Here is a 21,142-nt window from a genome sequence, read left to right on the forward strand (position 1 = left end):
TCCCAAAGGCAAAACCTGACATTTTATTGCAAACATCTGGAAGGCTTAAGAGACTGGCATGGTGTTTGTTTAAACACTAATAGAGATTTTTATTCTGTAAAACACAAACAAAGCCCATTTAAAAACACTCGAGACTGTAAATATTTTGCGGTGGTTCAATTCTCCAAGCCTGAGAAAACCGGGGAAACGGGAGGGGAGGGGAACGAATCGACGGCGTAATGGGGGTATAATTATGAATTAGTTAATAATACGCAACAATACCGTTTGTGTAGACCATAAAAATAAATTGCAGGCGCATTTTTTTTTTTTTCGCAGTCGCAGTAAATGACCCCGCGCAGCCCGGGAACATCACCTCGCTCGCGTTTCCAGGCGGCCACTCTGTTCGCCTTAAACTCGCCTCTTACGAGAGAGCCAGCCCCGAAATCCTCCGGTCCGTTTTAAAAGGACGATCGGCGTTGCGTTAAAGTCCAGTAAATCACTCGCTCGCGTTATCAGACAGCATTCAGCCCGCACCCGCTGACTAGTTTTAACATTGTTTTCAATTACTAACTTAAAAAAAAAAAAAAAAAATCCCCTAGATCTGGCTAAAGGACCTTCGATAACGTTTCCCTTGTTGTGCGGCAGGGCTTGAAACTGGCTCCGCTCAGGCTCTGCGAGCAGAACATCTGGACAGCACTCCCACCCCGCAGCCGGCTCCCCTTATTTCTCTCTTTTGCAAATATTTCCATACATAAACAAATATTTTCAGGCTCGCTCGGCGACAACCGGGAAGCAGGAGTGAATGATTTCTTTATAAACCCCAGGGCCTGGCCCTGCGACCCTTGCTCCCGCCACTTTATTCCAGGGAGCAGTTTCCTGGATTTAATGGGAGCTACCCCTGCGTGTGCGGGTCTGGAAGAAAGGCCAGGCAAAGGGGGTGCTTTCTTCTCCAGGGGTCAGAGCGGGATCTGAGCGTCGCGGCTGAGCCCGGGACGGCTCCAGGCCGACCCCAGATTTCCAGCGGGGGGTCACGGGCAGAAAACTCCTGCGAGGGGGCAGCCCCGTCCCTTCCCCGGGCGCATCTCGTCGCTGCCCTTCGCCCCGCTGGCACCGGCAGCGGGCGGGCGAGCCCTGGGGCTGCGGCGGGGAGGGAGAGGCTCGCCCCCGGCCGCCGCTGCCAGGACCGTGGGGAGCTGCCCTCCAGCCCCCGGCAAAGGGATCTGCTCCCTGGGGCCTGGCCGGTCAGGGGGCGTGTTGGCACGGGAGCTCGGTCGCGTTTCTGCTGCGAAGCCTCCGTCCGTCCCGGCTGGGCGGACAGACGGACGGACGGCAGCGCCCGGCGGTAAGAGATGCGAAAAGGGCTCGGGGCTGCTTTAAACCGGCGACCCGTAAAACCACACTTAAACCCGGGAAAATTGTCTTTCTGAGCTCATACATCAGCCCCCGAATTTCGTTTAAATCGCCCTGCCTTTCCAACACCATTTCCTCTCGCTAAAACGCTATAAATAATCCTCTGTTTTCTTGGGCTCCCTTTCTAAATTCTCCCTCCAGCCTCTATAAAAGCCTCCCTCGCCGCCTGTCTCCCAGGCGGGTGTTTCCGAGGCTTTCGGAAATAGAGAAACGGGTTTTTGTTTGGGAGGCACTCCTTCGCCGTGGGACACGCAGCCGAGGGACCGGGGCGAAAGCCGTGCGCCCTTCCCCGTCTCCCCGCTCCTCGGCCGGTCCCGGAGCCCGCTTTAAAACGCGAGCTCCTTCCAAGTGCCTTTCTCTTTCGTTCCCCTCTCCCCCGGCTCTCCGGGCTCCCCTCGGCCCTGCTGGGGGGCACCCCCGTGCCGGGGGGGTGCCGTGCCCTGCGCCGAGCCCTCTGCGAGCGACCTGTCAAAGGCGATGCTCCGGAGGGGAGGGGAAAGGAGCGGCGGGGGTGGGGGGGAAGGGGGGAGTGTAGGGCGGGTGATGGGGACGCACAAAACCTGCTCCTCGGCCTAGATAACGACGCTCAGCTTTCTCGGGATTTCCCGAAGAAATCGCTCCTTTCTCGCCCCAAAATCTCTCGCCCCGGCAGGCTGGGGCCGTGCCTGCGCCACCCCGCGCTTTAGGCCGGGAGGGACGTCCGAGCGGCTCTGCAGCACCCCGCAAACACAGTGGGGAGGCTGGGGTAAACGAACTGATCCCCCACATGCCCCCTTCCCTCCTGTCCCTCCTCTATGCCCCCGCGCCTCCGGGGAGCATTTGGGAGCCACCGACCCGAAATAATCTCTTCCTCAGTCTGCCGTGCGCTCTCTCCCACTTTTCCAGAGTTGCTCGATCCATACTAATTCCGCCCTTTGCTATATCATTATTTATTGTTTATTTTGAACCTCTCTCTACTCGATCCTTGGGATCGATTTAACCCCCGGCGGCTTTCCCCGCTACGTTTTCCCTGGACGGTGTTTTGCTTGGCTTCACGTATTTTTCGGTGGTCCGATCGCGGTGCTTCCTTCCCCTTTCCAAATGCAGCCCCGGTTTTCCTTTTCACTGCGATCCCCCAGCGCCCCGCACGACCCAGGGGTGTGTGAGCAGCCCGAAGGGTTTGGGGGCAGAGCGAACAGAGGGAGCCGAAATGAAATGTTGGATACCATCCAGGCAGCTGCCCGGGATTTGTACCTAGAGGATTTGTTCTCTCTGGAGCTGAAGTTGCGAAAAGAAACGGAGAAATAAATAAATAAATAAATAAATAAAAGACCACGACCCCTCCTTCCAAAGGCTCCCCGTGCCGGTGGTGCCGGGTCTGGGTGTCTGCCCCCCCGCAGCCCGGCCAAGCACCGTGCTGAAGTTTCGCTTCAACACACGCAAAAGTCTCCGCTGCTGGGCCAAACACCGGCAAGCTCTCGGAAAACACAGCACGAATGACGCTTTAAAAACACCCCCAGGTTTTCAAGCCCCTTTCGAGTACTTTTTGTTTGTTTGTTTGTTTTTATATACGTATATAATTTGAGGGGGGTTGGTTACCAGAAGCCCCTAGGAAACGTGGGTGCGGCGGAGAGAAGCGCCGGAGCTGTTCCCTCGCTGCGTTTAGGGCTATGTGCTTCCTAACAGCTCCCCGCTCTTCAAAGAGTTAATTCTCCCGGCCGGTGCTCCAGGACTCAGATGGCCAAAATTCCTAGCCCCGAAGCCCGAGTCTCCCTCCCTTCCCCATTGGGTTGCAGCTTTTGGGTTTCTCCCGATCTCTCCCTCCGATTGGCCGGGGACATTTTTTTTAATTTTTTTTTTCCTTGACAGGCGCACGCAGCCTGCCCAACTCTCGGAGGAAAAAAAAAAAAAAAAAAAAAAAGAAAGAAAAAAAAACACAGAAGTTTGGATCAATCAGAGAGAGACAGAAGGAAAGGGGAGAAGGAAAAAAAAAAAAAAAAAAAAAAAAAAAAGATGAAATCCAGCCTGCAGCCCCTCTGAGCAAGTGCTGGGGACCTGGGCTGTGCACACCCTCCCGGCTCTGCCTACGGAGTATCTGCAGCCTCATGTAGTTCCTTCAGGAGACTGAGGGCTGGTTCTTCTTGGGGGTGCAGCTGGGGAGGGGTGGGGGGAGAAAGAGGCGAGAGGCTCTGCCTCTGGTCCCCGAGCTCTGCGCTCCCAGCCACTGGTTGCTCATCTGCCCAAGGGTCCGGGCTGGGGGATAAGATGAGTGAGAGGCGAAGATCGGCGGTGGCCCTCAGCTCCCGAGCGCACGCTTTCTCGGTAGAAGCCTTGATTGGGACAAATAAAAAGAGGAAACTCCGAGACTGGGAGGACAAGGGGCTGGATTTGTCCATGGAAAGCCTCAGCCCCAATGGCCAGCTAGGGGACAATGAAGACCCGACTCAGTGCCTGGACCTCAACCCCGGTTAGTGCAACTCCTTTCTGCTCTCAGTGCCCCCCAGCCCCTCTCCCTTCCCCGGGCCGGGGCTGCCCCCGCTCCGCCGGGCTGCGGCTCCACGAGAACATCCGGGGCTGGGGGGGGGGGGGGACGGGACGGGATGACACGTTTTGCGGCGATTTCTCGGGTTTTGTTATTATTATCATTACCGTTATATTATTTTAGCTTTACAGGGAGTTTTCTCTTCCTCACCGCGGCTCTTTCCCCCCCCGACTCCTTGATCTCCCGGGAGCGGAGCGCACCCCCCCGTCTCCTCCTCCCTTTCTCCTCCCTTTCCGCGCCTGCAGGGTCGCGGTGGTGCTTCCCGGCTGTCCCGGGACACGCGTTTCGCCCTGTCCCGGAGCTCCCCGACCGGCTGAGTGCCCACTGGGTCGGGGGACACAGCCCCCAAACCCCACCGGGAGGGGACCCGATCCTTCCCTCGGCGCTGGGATCGGGTTCGCCGGGGCTGAGCGCAGCGGCCGGGATGGGGCCGGTGGCGACGGGGGAGGGAGGAACCGGGGCATGGGGAGCAGCGCCGGGGCCGCGGACACTGGTCCGACTGCAAGATGTCTGGGGGGACAGAGCACGAGACTCCCCTTAAAAAAAAAATAAAAAATACTATTTTATTTGAAAGGGAGCCTGTAGCGTGGAGCGATCATTTGGCTGGAGCAAAGCCCTAGAGCTGCTCAGCCCCCCCGTCCCCTGTTCTTTTCTCCCCGGGCTGCCCCCGCCGCCCCCCGGTCCCCGGCCCCGCTCCCAAGCGCTGCGAAACGGGACGGAGCCAGCGGCGCTGCTCCCGCAAGTTGCATTGTGCGGAGAAAAAGGGACTTCAAATATTTCCTCTTTACGTCTTTTTTTATACTTGGGGTGCGGGAGGGAAAGGTCAAGCGATTTTTGTTCGCCACCCCATAAGAGAAAGGGCAGCGGTCTCCTCCACTCGCCCCAAATCCACTCCACCGCACTCAGAGAAGAAAATACCTTTAATATATATATATATATATATATATGCTTATATATATATATATGCTATTTTATATATATGTTATTTTTGCATGAGATTCCCCGCGACATTACTGTACCAGCTGCCTAAAACCCGCCGTGAAAAACAGAGAGATCGACGAGGAAAAAAAAAAAAAAAAAAAAGACTGTTGTAAAAAATCTGTTAAGTGTTTTTGAAGGGAGCGAAAGACCGGGAACTGCGGAGACCTCGCCCCGCTCCGCTCTCAAGGAACGGCATTTCATTTTGCTTGTAACAGCAGCAGCTCTTCCCCGTGCATATCGTAAGGAGACGGAGGTAAAATCTTCCGCCTGGTACCCCTCGCTCAGCGGAGCGACGGGCATGAAGGAGAACGGACAAAAGGGATCAAAATAGCAAACGTCAAATAGGAAAAAAAAAAAAAAAAAAAAAAGCTTCAAAGTGTTCCTCGTCCAAAATCATAAATACACCAACGAAACGACAAAAATCGGCTTTGCAATAACAGAGCAGACAGGCGCATTAGTCTTCCTCATTTTATTTATTTTATTATTTTTATTTTTAGAATCGTTTCTCATTAATTTCCACCCTCTACGGGATATATTTTTTCTTCGTTGATCTACAAGTTTAATTTTCTCATTTCTCCATAAATTCGAAAAAAAAAAAAAGGAACGGAAAACTCCCCTCTGCGCCAGACTGGAGAGCGGGAGAGAATAGCTGCTAAAATGCCTGAAACCTTAGAAAGCAAACGTGATGTTTTTCATAAAGCAAAGGAAATCAAGAACAGTTTGAGAAATCATTTTTTAGGAGGTTGATAGACTTTAAATAAAGTTCCCGACTGTAATTTGCGCAGTCACTTCATTAAACCCAAAGCCTCCGCAGCGTACCTTTGCTGCTGGGTGAAAATTGATTAGCGGCCATATAATGGCCACCAAATTCCATCTTTACAAGACCCAATTAAGAACAAACTTTACACCTAAAGTATTTAAAACTTGCCAAATCTCCAGCGATATGCCAAAAATTGGAAAGGGGAGTTTTTCTAGCGTCCCAAACGATCGAAACTCAGAATCGCTGCTCTGGGTAGGAAATACCACAGGGCTGCTCTTTATGCTGGAGATATTATTGGTACGGGCGGGTTTACAGAGAGGCCCCATGGATCACAGGGACCACTGGAAAAGTAGGGATTGATTTTGCGTGGGAAACAACAAATCGGTCCAGCCCGATTTATCGAACCCTTCCCCAAAACGGGATTTGAACTGACGAGGGGCCGCAAAGTCGAAATTCATTTGCCCCAGGGAACCAAACCCCATCCGAGGAAGACGAAGGCTTCATCCTCGTCTTTCTGCTCCGGGCGTGGAGATTTCTCCCCGGCACGGCTCCGGCTCCTTTGCCACGTCTCGCACGGGTTTCCCCATGCCCCACGGCCGCAGGGAGCAGCGCTTTGCCCGTGGGGGGGCCCGGGAGCCTCCCGGCAGAGGCGAGGGGAAGGTGCCGGGCTGGGGGTGGCGTGGGGAAAGGTGAGAGGAGCGAGCGAATAAATGGCTTAGGTTTGTAAAAAAAAAAAAAACATCTCCAGCACATCCGAGTGATTTACGCCCCGGCCGTGAATCTCGTCACCAGAGCTAACGTGCTGTTTTACGAGGCTCGTTTAAAAAGGAGGATAAGGCCGGATTTTAATCACGTGTGCGGATTTTAATCACGAAGCCGCGGAAAGGAGCGCGGGATGGCGGCGGCTTCAAACCCCCCGACCCCGACCCCGTTCAGGGGAGCACCCCGCGAAGCGCGGCTGCTCTCCCGGGCGGTGGGGAGAGGACACACTTCGGGGGCACAGAGCATAGGGTGGGGAATAAAAATTCACAATTTCTCGCCCTCATGTTCCGCACAAAGGGAGAAACCCGGCGGTGTGCACGGAAACGAATTTCGCTGGTCCAGCCTTCGCATCACTCACCCCATCCTTATTTTTTTTTATCGCGTTTTAAAAAAAAAAAAAAAAAAAAAAAAAAAAACACGCGGTTTACAAAAAAAAAAAAAAACCACACACATTTTCTAGAGTTTTATTTTTGTCGGTCTGCGAAGACATCGCGTTACAAATGGTTTTTCGTTCCGTGTGTCGTCTGAAGCGCCGTTAATCAACTGCCTCGAGGCTTTGCAGAGAGGGGAAACAATCCGGCATGCACGGGAGGAGCTGCAACGTGTTTAGCACAGCCACTCATCCGTAAGACCAGCATCACGTCGAGGTCCGAGAGCCTGAGCGAGCCGCGCGTTGCTGGCAAGAGCGAGCCCTCCGCTCCTTTCCTTGCGGCTCGAAGCTCTGCCTCGGCCCGGAGGTGAGGCAGAACTGGCCGTCCTGCCCTGCCCGCACTCCGCTGCGGAGCCTCGCTCCTCCCGCACTGCGCAGAGGAGCTGGGGCAAGAGCGGGGGCCGGCGGCGGGCCGGGGGCGCCCGGAGGTGCGGGGCTGGGGGCGCCCGGAGCCCTCCAGGCGCTGGAGAGGGCAGGCGCGTCGGAAGAGTGGAAGAAATGCGGTTTTTTGTTTGGTTGGTTGTTTAAATATACATGCTTTTGAAGGTTCGTGTTGATGAACACCTATTTTTTGACCAGTGGCTGCTCAATAGGGAGCGGCCAGGTTCGCTAGCTTCTCGCTGAAGCTTTTGTTGGAGTGCTCGGTGGATGGGGCGAGAGTCTCAAGAGCTGGCAGAGGGCTTTTTGGCACTTCTTTCCTGCGGTGGGGTGATTTGGTGTTATCAATAATACTAAATTTAATACCAAATTGCGGTGCTTGAGACTCACTGATGAGAAATGTTCCCTACCCCCGAGGCGTAAGTCGGAGAGCCTTAGCTTAGTTTTGGGCAGAAATGCTGGAGAAGGGGCTTTATTTACCCGACGCCTTTCTATCAAACGTGCTTGTGCGTGAATTCACTCCACCTGCTGGGCTTCCCTCCCGAAAAGGGGGTACCGAGGGGCAGTATCTGCGCATCCCATGGTAGGAAATGTGAAAACCCGACCCTTGTCAATCCCCCGGGCCGCAGGGCTGGTGCTTGTGCCCTTCCTGGCCGGGGTCCGAGGTCCGGGCAAGTGCGGTCAGCGCTGACCTGGGAGCCCGAGGAGCCACCGGGAGGCAAGGATTTGGCTCTGCGGCGGTGCGCGTCCTGATGAATCGCTGAACTCCTGCCGCTGGGTCTGTTCAGCTCGTCCTGCAAAGAGGTGAACTGCCCGCCCTGCAGTCGGGCGGCCCGTGAGAGAGAGCATCCCGGGGACAAACCTGGCAGAGCAGCAGAGCACTCGAGAAGAGGCGGCACGTCAAACAATGCCTCCCTTTCTTTTAGAGGTATTTTATATCTACACCATTCTTACGCAGGTTTGTTCCATCTGCGGGGAAGGGGAAAGCTGTTATTTCCAAAGACATTTCTTGTCTTTGACAAGAACTTTGGGAGAATCCAAAAAGCTTCTGTTACAAGCAAAAGTCAAGTAATTCCTTACAAACCATCAATCACTTCTCCCTCCTCCCACTTGGGACTGAGCGCTTATATCAAATATCAGCCCGGCTAGCCTCTCCTCAGGCAGAAGTGTCCTGCTTTATCTATATCTGTCTTTAAAGAAAACTGATGCTTTTTTCAGATGGAAAAGTCGAAAGACACCTTCCAAGAGTGCTACTTCCAGGAAAGAGCATTTGCATTGTTTTACAACACAGTCAGTGCCGCTTAAGTCACCCCTGTTCACAGAGATCAGTATTCCTGTTTTAATCAGCTGACTTCTAGTATGACTCTATGCCTGCAGTCTTATGTCTTCAAACTTCGAAGATTTTTTTTTTTTTTAATGTATTTTTTTTTTCTGCATCGTGGTCTAGATTAATAAGCTTACAGTAGTTTAAAAATGTACTAAAATCAATCTGAGAACACTCGGAAAATTTCTGGGTGTATTGAGAACAGATCATATGGCGTTTACATCAGTCCCTGTTGTAAGTAAAATCTGTTCAAGTGCAATTTAAATCACCCCTAGTGTCTGTATTGAGATCCGTAGTTTGCACTGGTGACATAAAATCAAGCTCAGCGAAAGAGGCTTAAGTTTTCTAAAACTGACAATGTTTTAGAGATCAATAGTTTCCCAGACAGGCTAAGCTCGCTAGTGCCTGTTGAGGGAATTACAGGATTTTGTACTTGCTCTTAGCTTTCTGACATCTCACTGAACAATGTGGTTACTTTGCAGTAATGGGCTGGGAAGCAATGCTTAAATCCAGACAGAGAAAGCACGGTGGATTTTCAGGCAGGTGATCAGGATGTGGTAGCTCTGTCCCCCCGGGAGGAGTGATGGTGGGCACCTTGGTGTACGGGGAAGCAGCTGGGAGCTCCGCAGAGCTCTGGTGCCCAGCCTTGCCCAGGGTAAGGCTGAGATTTTTTTTTTTCCTTTCTCCTTTCTTTCTTTTTTTCTTTTTTCTTTTTTTTTTTTTTTTTTTTTTTTTTTTTTTTCCTTCATCAAATAGATTTATGTAGCTCTTTGCTGCTTAGCTCCAACGCAGGTTAGAATAGATGACAACTCCAACCTTCATGCTTGCTAAGCACCTGCTCTCTCAGAATACAAAGTGTTCCCTGTGGCAATAGCCATAGCACACTTTGGTGAAGAGGGCTATGGAAAGATACAGTGGTGTTATGGTAACATTAAATGGAAATCACCTTGGAAGCCGAGTAAGAAATTTTAAAACTGACAGGAAATGCAGTGCCAGTTCAAGTTCCAGCAACAATATTCATGCATCTTTTAATTGCGTATTCTGCAAGATCAGAATACAATGAATTAGTAAATCAATCCAAGAAGTGACAAAAGCACTTGTTACAATAATATTTCCATTTGCCATTTGCTCATTTGAGCTATCTATCTGAAAGTATTGTGAAGATGGTGAAAGGACTGTTCGAAACAAACCCGTGACAATAAATTGTCCAATGTTTGTTGTATATGTGTAAGTGCAAAATTACAGCTGCTAGAGGGTAGGCTGGACATAGCAAATGTCTTGGGTCAGCACACACGCTGATTCACAGCACCAGAGGAATTCAGGGGGGGATCTCCTGCCTGGAGCTGAATCAATGAAGGATTTTGCATGTGGAGATTGAACTAAAAGAAAGTGAAAATTCTTTCCCTCTTTCCCTCTTTCTCTCTTTCTCTCTCTCTTGTTCTCTCATTCTTTATCTCTTCCTTCCTTCCTAGAAAAATTCAGATTTTGGTCAATCTTTAAAAATTTATTTTTATATAATCAAACTGCTTCACATTTTTGAATTATGCAAACATTTTTAACACGGTTCTCCAAAACTCCTTGTTTAATTAAAAAAAAAAAAAAAATTAAAAATGAATTTTAAAATTATTTTGCAACTGAAAAATACAACATTTTGATTTAACAAATAATGAAATCAAGCATTTGGGCATTTTAAACCACTTACTAGTTTTTCTTCTCTTAACAATGTTATTTGCCAAACTCTGCACAAATAAGTTAATTTCTCCAAAGACACATTTTCTCGGTCAATTCACTGTAATAAAGAAAAAAAAGTCCAGCTAAACTCTGGCAGTGTGGAATTCAGTCCCTGTTACAGTGGACAGTTTCACTGTTGTTTTTCTGCACCTGCTCATTCTTCTTAAGGCTTCTATTTTTTTGTGAAGTATAGAAAATAGTCAAGTATTGTTAAATGGACATTTTCAGTGGTGTCTACACATGTAGTTCTTGGAAAAGAGTTTGGGAAGAGTATTTAACCAGCTGGTTAAAAACTGACACAAATTACAGGAATTTGCAATGTCGTAAGACACTTCCAATGCTTTTTGTTCTTAATTTGACAGATACATGATAAATAAAAGAACAAACGCGGGGCAAATCATGTATAGCACATATAAAGGTGCTATATCCTATAGCATTTTTATTGGAATTCACAGCAAAAATAGTTTGAAAATCGCTGGGCCAGAGCACATAGAATAATTATGAATGACTTACAGTTCTGCAACTCCATGCTGTTACTGGACTCACTCTTGACTAGCATGAACATTTTTCCCATGACCAATGAATTAACAAAACCAAGCCTGTAATTTTTGAAGCTTTGGAAAATAGAGAACTGTCTGATCAGAAATCTACCCAAAAACTGAAGGGAAAACTGAAGACACCAGACTGTCTTTGCTTTTAATGAGAGTAAAGAACTGTGTATCAGAGACATCTTAAGAAACTACATCAGCTAGTAGCAGTATTCCTGATTAAGATATCGAAAGTGTTGATTGACTGTGTGGATGCTTACAAAGAGAAAATAATTCTGAGGAAATATAAGGTAATCTTTAGTGATATACGGTGCGCAGGATGAATAGGTCAGGGAGTCTTCAAAAACAGGTTCTTGTTGTTTTATCCCAGAAATGTCTGCAGAACAGTTCTGTAGGTTTGGATTTGCTGAGGAGGAGGGGACCTTGGAAACAGACGGAGAGATTCACAGATGGATTTTTTTTTTCACCAATCTACCCCACTTGACAGTCCTCCATCCCACTGAGGTGATTCTTTAAAAGATCAGTTATTAATTGTGCATAGGTGCTACTGTCATTATTTTTATTATTATCACTTAGTCTAATGAAAAAAATATCCCAGAACTGCCTTGCCATCTCTTTGTCAGCTTTGTATGTAAATGCTCTTTGCACTGGTGAAATGAAAATGTATTTTTATTGTGCTTTAAGCAGTTGTTCTTATCAGGGTGAAAAGGCAGTAGGGGAAGACCTGTTGAGTATTCCCTTGTACCTGCTCAGACCTTGACAGAAACACTCTCGCTGTGTTTTTTTTTTTTTTTTTTTTTTTTTAAAAAAAAGCAGGCTTTGTCTATGAAGTCTGGATTCTGCTGCTGATGCCCTAACTTGTAATAAAATATCGTGCAATAATTGGTTTGGGTGATCCTAAATTTCTGGTTGATACATCCTTTTGCAAATACGTGATTGTTCCTGAGTTTGTTCTTTTATTTATCAAGTATCTGCCAGATTGTGAACAAAGACACTGGAAGTGTCCTATGACACTGCAAAATATAATAATGCAAAGGGTATGTGGAAGCAGACTTAGGCAGTTGCTAAACTAGGGCCTAAATCCTGAAAGATGTTCAGCATCTACATTTCAAAGCACTTTATGGTGCTGACTTTTGAGAGCTCGGCTTCTGTGACCTTGTTTTCAGTGGCATGGAGAATGTGCAATGGCCATGGAGATCTGAAACCCCAGCTTCATTCTGGCTCTTCTGCTCTGGGATGCCCAAGCTGGGCAGTCACGGCCAGAAAGCAACCTCCCCACATCAGAGCTGTCAGGACTGGGATCACTGTGTCTTATGAGTGGGAGCATCTTCTTAATCTGTTGGAATACTGCTACTGTCTGTTAGAATAAAATAATCGTGATTGTGAGGTTAACGCCAGGATGATCACTTCTATGCTGTGGGAGGACCATGTTTTCCTTTCATCTTCAGTTTTCTGTCAAATGTTTGATGGAATGAACGCTGTCAGGCTGGATCAGATAAAGGCTTCTGATTATGCCTGTCTTTGCAATTTCTAAGGGTTCTTGCATTTTTGTTGTGTAATATAATACAGTAGTGCTCCATACAAGGTGGCAAGGGTGTTATTTTTAAACCGAGAAGCTGTTTTTTTGCTTCAGAAAACTTAATCTGTTTATGCTGGAGGGGTGCAGAAAGACCGGAAAATGTAGAATACGACGCATGGCTGTGGGTGCCTAATGGTTTTTATTTCACTTCAGAATTTAAAAGACAAATAGAAGATTTATTATGGTAGGATTTGGGGGTTTCCCTCTGCCAGGCTCCTTGGAGCAAATTAAAAAAAAAGTCTTCAGTTATCATCAAATAGCTCCAGAAAAGTCTCCATCTGCCTAGTGGCAAGGCAGTCATGTTACTCACTTCAGTGCTGCAGAGCATTACCCACACATGACTGTAACATCAGAGTGCTGCTGTGCAGGTCCCTGCAGCCCTGGCTGAGTGGCAGAAAGCTTGCTTTGCCCTTGCGGAGACTGTTGAGATTATTCTGTACATAGCAATTCTGTTTATTCCAGGACTCAGGAAATTGCGCCTGGGCTGGGGAAAGGGAGGGTGGCCGTGGAGATTGCCAGCAGTGTGCAGCTACAGAAATGGTCAATAATTAATAGCTTTTGTGGAAATACAGCCATATAATGAAGCTTGAGGAAAAAAATCCCCTTCTGCTCCTTGGAATGAAAGATTTGATTGTAAGGTGGCATGTTATTAAGAGTGTTTCCAGATTGATTGCTTGAGTAACATTAAGGTGCTGAGCATCATTTATCCAGAGTAATTGGGGAATAATTGATTTTTTAAAAAATGGAGAGAGGGTTGACTACACACAGGACACGCTAGCAAGTAACCTGGTGCAGTTGTAGCCTTTAACCAAAGAGCGTATGAGTCCCAAAAGGGAATGGAAAATGCCTGGGGTGTTTGTTGCCTCTGTCCTCTTGCCGTGTGGCACAAGGGATGTCACGTGCCAGTGAATGGACTTGGTGGCCGCTTCCTTCTAGTACCGATATGTGCTTGTGCATGAGCTTTGCAGGGATAAAATGGTCATGAAATAAGGGAGAGGAGATAACAGCAGCAAAGGAGGAAAAAATGGTAGAAAAAGGGAGTGCTGTTGGGAAGGAGATAGAGAAACAAAGCAGAAAAGGTCAGAGGAAGAAAGGGAGTGTTCAGGGTTTCATTTTCTACCCCAGCAGCTAGCTGCGGCACGAGGAGAAATTAGAGACTTTTCAGACTTACTGCTTGCATGTGGGTAGTCTCATGTTTTCTTCCCCCAAAATATTGAATGGCATAGCTCCTTGAGATGCAATATACAGTTATGGTCCAAAAGAGTTTCTGAAGGTGTTGGAAAGCAACTGAATATATTATACCAGACAAATGCGCAATCATTTGGTTAGCTTAGATATGTAAGAGGCCTGTGGAAAAAGAGAAAACCCCTCAAAGAGGCAGAAAATTTCAGGAAGAAAGAAAGAAAGAAAGAAAGAAAGAAAGAAACAAAAAAAGCTAACACAACCAATTAAGTTTTCTTCTCATGGTCATTGTTCACCATGTTTTGATGTGAAAAAATCAGGCATTTCAGGAGAAATTAGAAAATTAATGCTTTTAAAATAGGCATTTTCCCTTACAGTGAACTCCATAGGAGTTTTCTTTAGAATAGTATTTTAAATCCTGCTCATTACTTTTATTTAGGACTTCAGCCTTTTTATAATCAATATATGTTTCACATGAAATTATTTTAGGTTTACGTTATCTTGCTGGTGCATTGGCTGTACAATATTGATTTTCTTTTTGTATAAAAATCTGATATTTCTGTTCTTTATATTATACACATTTTAATTATCAGCATACAGAGGAGTTTTCAGTTCCCTTCAGAATGTGTCACTCATTCTTGCAATGCTACTTACTATATAGATAGACCTACAGGCAATTTATGATTGCTAATTAAATTATGCGTAGGGCACTTACTATTGTTAAGGAAGTAATTAAACTTATGACAATCAACTACTACAGATAATTCAGGCTCTCCCTCTGCTCTAAATTTCTACTTGTTATTGTGTTTATTTGTGTGTCTTTCCTGGGGGTGAGGGTGGAGGGAGGACGAAGGCATCTTTTTTGTACTGCAGCAGAATTTATTGGAAATGTTGCTCTTTCATGTAGACCGATGAGGGCCTCATAATCTAAATGAAGAATTATGAATAGTAATAAAGTTTTCTTATTACAATGATTTCTAGCCGAATGAAAATATTTAATCAAGAATTGACCCTTAATTATTTTATTTATGAAAATTCAGTCACTTGCTGAGTATTCATGAAAATGTTTGATAGTCCTGAACCAAACAGTTGCTACTCACTATAGCAATGACACAGTGATGTTTGTTCTACAGATAAATGGGAAGGAAAAGCTTATTATTAACATGGTCATCAAATGAAGCATATACTAGTTATTCTGATTTTTTTTTTTTTTTTTTTTGTTTCTTGAAAAATGCAAGTGTTTCTCATTTTTTTTTTTTCAAAAATTTCTCATGTTTTTCAAATTTTTGCCATGTTTTCCCCTTCCCTTTTTCTTTATGGCAGAGTCACAGTCAACATTTTCTGACTTGTCTGAGCCATGACGTAAATCACTTTTTCTTGTATAAATCGGGATGCTTATCTCACATTATTGGTGAGGCAAGAGATGATTCATTGTTAGCATTTGGGATGTTACACATACTTAGGCTGTTGACTATTTGGAACAGCCCAATTTTCTGTTTTGCTTGCGTTTAACATTACTGTAGAGTGTCAATCCACATCGAGGGCTTTTGGACATTGCAGTTGTAAAAAGAATAATATTTTGAAGGTGTTGCTGGTTAGTCACCTTCCTTTAATAAGACAGCATTTACACCAGCCGTTTACACTGTGGTTGGCTAAATTTTTTCCCATGTACATACTGAGATGTGATCTTCATTTAGTGTGCCAGACTTTGCTGCTTTGAGCACAACATGTCAAATGTTCTTAACTCTTCCCTGCTATCTCTGTCATGAGGAGAACGGGGACTTCAACCAGAATTTGTCACTATTCTACTTGTGGGCTGAGTTTGACATCATTTAATAAAAAATTCAAAGGGACCCCTGATGATATTGGAGCAAGAACTCAGAATTCAGCTCAGGGGAAACCTTAAGTGAAGAATGAAGAAATAATGAAAGTACAGATTTTTGAAGTAGAACAGAGGTCTTGTGTTGTTTCAGTGCACAATGAATCATAGGTTAGATCTTCATTTTATAAAGGAATATTCTGTGAAATATAGTGGAAAATTCCTGAGATATGTTTCCCCTTAATCTATCTCAAACACTGGCAGAAAAAACGTTACATCTAATATATCTTAAAAATAAGCAAGGGAAGAGAAAGCAGTAATTTCTCATTTGTGAATGCAGAGAGCAATCTGAAACAAGAGGGCTGAGTCTGCAGAGCTCCGTTATATCTTTCTCTTCATGTTCCTTCTTTGGTTAAAAGTAACAGAATTCCCAATTCAAATTGTTGGCCCCAAATGCTTCCTGATTTAGTAAGAAAATAGTAGGAATCAGTCAGTAATTGAGCCCTGTACATGCTGTGTTTTCAAAACTGGAGATCTAACAGTTTTGTTCTCTTCAATTAGACTTTGACTACACTTGCACAGATACAATAGTTATTTTTTTTATGAGGGCACAACTTATTTTAAATTTTCCATTTCTTTTGTTTTTCTTCAGAGGAATCCATAGATGCCTCTTTTTTTGGGGGGGGCTAAATTCAGCAAACAGCTGAGAACTCTAGCCCATTCTATTATTGTATTTAAATAGAAGCTTAACAGTGGCAATGACTTTTTCCAAATACCTAATGTTACCCATATTTAGTGAATGCAGTTCTCTCTCTTTCTCTCTCTCTCTGATTTCTTTTTGTTAAGAACTGGGAATTTTTTGCATGAAAGAAATTCTTGCTGCACTTACCAGTTCAGTAAAAGTGACTGTCCAAGAGTGAACAGCAAATCATCTGGGTTCACATACCATTTTACTTGTCATACAATTTCTTTAAGTAGTCTGCAAGTCTCTCTATATAGGTAGACTTTTAAATTTTGAATGTATATCTATGTATATATTTGAATCAGATTGTAGGCTAATCATTTTCTGGGCTGAGTAAAGTCCTGGATTTAAACTTTTAACTTATTTTAAACATTTTAGAGATCTCTATCTTTTATGTTCCTGTTTTGTACTTACAGTTTACTATGGCAATAACTATTCAATACTAGTACTATGTTTGATGGCTGGAAGTTGGAGACTCCTACTCTGGAAGAAGTTTCAGGCATTTGGTAATGAAAGCAACTTCCATTTCTTTCCTGCAATGGCATTCATTTTCCTGTGGAATTTGAACACCTGTTTTTGTCTAGGGCAGCAAAGCATTGCCTCGTTTTTCAGTGGGAGAAGCATTGTTTTATCCATCAATTTATCCATTTTAGTTTGCAGCAAGTAACTAAAGTAAGGACCTAGGACATGAATGTCAAACTGTCTGCTGTGTTTGGTGGGAGCCTCTCAGCAACAACAGTATTCCCATGGATCCAGCAGATATATTCGCAGCAGCAAGGGTTTCCCTCAAGGCAAAAGTGGGGGTGAAATTCTCTCTTAGAAGGGCAATTCAAAAAATTCCCCGTGTTAAACAGAAGTGCAAAAACCTCTTTTAATGAAAGACAGATTTCAAGCGTTTGCCTAAGATTATCACTCCGCTAAACTGAAGCAGAGCAGCAGAAATTCCTGCATCATTTACATCCCTTGAGCAAGGCAAGGGCAAAAGCTGGAGGGAAAATATTCAATGGTATGGGAGCAAACAGCTGTGAAGAGGAAAAAGCTATGCTTTTAGTAGCTGAATCTCTTACCAAAAGAAAATAATAGTTTAGTAAAAGCCAAGCTAAGCAAACCGTGGTCTGTGCCATACCATAAATCCTTAAAGGGACACCCTTGACTTGCACTTAAGAAAGCCTGATCTGTTCTGAAATCTTCCAACTTCCGCCAACACTCCCTTTAAATATACTGGCTGGCATTTAAAAGTGTATTAAACTTTAATTTTCTTTCCTGGGATCTTTCCTGCTCCCCTCATTGTGTTTGCAAAGGTGGTTTCTGTTAGCCAGTTTCCTCCTTGATATCTGAGGCCCTGATCCTGCCAAAATGTATTCATGTCCTTCATTGCTGAGAGTCTCCCATTGAAATCACTCCCAGCAGGAAAGGTGAGCTCATATTTATGTGTTTGTAGGATCAGCGCCTAATTGTAGGGGAAATGGAAATTGCACAGAGTTCTGTCAGTGGCACAAAGTAAGCAATACAGGATGTAGAGTGAAATATATTTCTTTAATTCTTAAATTATAGAAACTCTAGATGTGATGTGTAACTATAGAAAGAGACAGACCCTTCAGAGAGGAATGTAATTTTTCATCTTGTAAGTATATAGTTTTAAGCAGAACTAGCCATTAAAATGGTGTGTATCGAAATGATTGTATCTGTGAGGTGAGGAATCAGTTCCTTTATTTTCATTCTGTATTTTCCTTTCAACATAAAACTGTTGAGCCCTTTTGTTGCTTGACGTTGAACACCAGTGGGACCTTGATTTTCGTTCTCTTGGTGTGTGATATAATTTTGCATATTTAACAGTTCTGATGCAGGAACTTAAGTTCATTTAGAAACTGCCAGTTTTTATAAACCTTCCATGGTGGCAGCACAAGACAGAATGTTAAGCAAAGTGAAACTGTGTCCAGTCCTATGTCCTTACTCAGAAAAGTTGTCTCACTAAAGTCGCTGGGAGCTGGAAAATACATCAGCTGCAATTTATGCATTTACTTGAAGCTATAAGCTTAAATTGCATATGAAATTGAAAAAAAAAAAAAAAGTATGATATTGGCATACATGACCATAATGCAAAATTCTAGTCCAGCATACTAACTTTAAACTGTGCCAGAGCTGATTGAGTGTAAACCCGCTGTCATCTGGCAGATCTGGGTACAGACAGTGCACAAAATTACATCAGACCCAACATGACAATCAGCAATAATAGGGGACTGAGATGTTAGGTGGGATTTTTTTTTTTTTTTTTTTTTTTTTTTTTTTTTCCTGTGTATCAACTTGAGATAAAAGCTGAGGAAAGGAGTTTTAACATTACACAGTTTTTGGGCTTCATTTGCAGGAAATTTATGGAGAAATGAAGCAATCTTTATGCCCAGTTGTCTCTTCTAGTGTAGTAGTGCAGCTGTTTTATTGAGAGCCATTTGCAGAACACAGACAAGACGTTAGTATTTAGACCTTGTAAAATAAGCATTTTCTCTGTCTCGGCATGTCCTGCCTAGATGAGTACACAGAGCAAGAAGCTAAGACTGTCTTGCAGCTGGGGTGTTAATTTGTACTCTTTTTTCTTGGTTTAGCCATTGATTTTCACAGAATTTACAGAAATTGTATCCCTTTGAGACCTCTGTCCCTCTGTCAAACTTGCTTGAAGCTGACCAGTGAGTCAGTCTGGACCTGTGGGTCCAGAAAATTAAGAGGAAAGGGAAAACTGGCCAGCTGATGGAACCCTGTGAGCCTCATTTCCAAAGAAATATAACCAAAATATTTGATGCATAGATGAACAATCTCTCCTCTCAGATTTTTCATCCGAGTGTTCAAAGAAGATGCTTTAGGCTAGAGTTATTTTATGTGCTTATGAAAGGACAGTGAAAAAAAAAAGTTTCACACTTCCACACAGCTTTTGTTTGTGCAGATTCATTCTTCAATGTTTAGATCTGAGTGCCACTTTAGGAGACAAAACCAATTGGATAATGCTAGTGCACTGCTGGTAAAAGGGTACCCACTGAGTGTCTGTGACCTTTTGTTCCTGACATAGATTTTCTAAACAAATGATTTCCTTTTTACAATATTTGATCTCCTTTCATAATATTTGGCAAGTACAGAAATAGTTAATGGAGTGCAGCATACCATGATTAGCCATCAAATCAGCACCTGAAGATATAAACAAAATGCCCAAACTCATTACTCCTATTTTAGGTTCTGCAGATTCACACAGATGTCCATAACATGTCCTGCAGATCTGCCCAGATGCATGCCCTGATGGCGAGGGTGAAGGGGGGTGAGGACAGCAAGGAGCTGAGCTTGGCTTCAGGTCCTGCCACTTACAGGCTGCTTGATCTGTCAGCCCCAAGCCAAGATGTATAGGAACCTGTTCTTTTTGTTTCAGGCAGCATTTGAGTATTCCATCAGTGATATATAAATAAGTGATAAGTAAAACTCTGTATGTATGACCCATTATCCTATAACTAAAATGTACTCAAATATGGCGAAATTAAGAATACCATCTGAATGCAGTACTTCAGGCTTAATTTTTGCTTTGAGAAGTTCAGTGTATTAAATTGTATTATTAAAACAGTCTTGAGTTTTACTGAATGTCATTTTAATTGCTTATTTTTTTTTCTGGGAGAAGTTTTGAGTTGTCACATATTCAACTGATGCACTGTAACATTGTCTTAATGTAAACTCAGACAGTCCATTCAGGAACATTTTCCTGGAGATGGATGTGCCTTTACCACTGCTTTGTCCCTTGGGATGCTTTAGATGGTCTGACAAGTCAGAGGGAAATGTTTCCCCTTATTTGGTAAATGCTAACATTTTTCTAATGATAATGCAGAATAAACTTGCATTTTTTTTTTTTTTTCCGGTGGTTTTCTATAAATAGCTAGATCCCATGAGAGAAAATCTCCCTGGCAAGGAAACCCAGATTAAGAACCCATTTACCACATAAGACTAATTTAAGCCCTGCATTAAGGGTTTAGTGCAGTTTGTTGGCTCCTCCATGGAGCACTGGATATGAATTTCACCAGAATATTTATAGATACAACATTCCTCCTTTGTATCACCATCTGCTCACCAACTCTGTTTCTCTAGCTGAGCTTCAGGGTCTGTACCAATGTCAGCGGAAGCTTTAAAATCTGCCATTAAAATAGCAACAACAGCAAAGATCTGCTGTTAAAATAATAGCAACAACATCCCTCTGTGGGATGCTCGGGAACACACGACTATGGACAGGCCTGATCCAGCATTCCTTTCCTGCCCTGGGATCTTTTTGGGGAATAAAAATAAATAAATAAATAAAATGCCTGGGCTGGTTCCATTTGTGTACGGAGAGCTGAAATATGGAACTACTTTCTCCTATTGTCCTTCTGGTTGAACACTAGGGAGAGAGTGGAACAATGCATGGAAATGCCACAGAGGAAATGTAAAGAAATGCTCAGCAGATGAATTCAATATAAACAGAGCTAAAGCCAAGGATAATATTAATTTACATTTTTTTTGTTTGTTTGTTTTCAAATGGCTGTCCATATAATTGCAACTAAGCCAGCTTCCACACCTATTCCAGTTAATGGTAGCAAAATTAAGTTCTTATATTCAATAGCTGTGGGACTGAGTTTATGGATCACTTGCCAAACACACTGAAAACACAACTACAGCTGAGAGCAAGAAAGCAGAATGTAAAAAATGAAAGTAATAAATAGAAGTAAAATATTTTGCTGTTTTGTTTGTTTGATTGTTTTTTACTTGATTGTTAGGGAAAGCCATTGTTGATTGTATTTGTTTGGTCCATGAATTAGTTGGTTTTTTTTTGAGGAGTCTGGGTGGCCAATTATATAGAAGAAGTTGGGAAATGTTCCTGGATAACATTTCAGCACATGTAAGTGACTAATGCATTCGTATTGTACTCTGCAACATGACTTCCTAGAGCATTTTAATATTTGACTAGCATAACATCAGAAACAGTGTAATTCCTGAC

At 44.3% G+C, this 21,142-nt stretch overlaps 1 protein-coding gene across 1 annotated transcript in view; it reads left to right on the top strand.

Moving 5' to 3' along the window:
* Positions 1-3,633: 3,633 nt before the first annotated feature.
* TBX15 (T-box transcription factor 15) overlaps positions 3,634-21,142 on the top strand; it is a 96,222-nt gene continuing 78,713 nt past the window's right edge. The window contains exon 1 of the mRNA XM_032201564.1: positions 3,634-3,835. Within this exon, the coding sequence (XP_032057455.1) occupies positions 3,634-3,835 (202 nt within the window). The remainder of the gene's footprint in view (positions 3,836-21,142) is intronic.

This window comes from Aythya fuligula, chromosome 1 (genome assembly GCF_009819795.1).
Source record: "Aythya fuligula isolate bAytFul2 chromosome 1, bAytFul2.pri, whole genome shotgun sequence".
Classification (NCBI taxonomy): Eukaryota; Metazoa; Chordata; class Aves; order Anseriformes; family Anatidae; genus Aythya; species Aythya fuligula.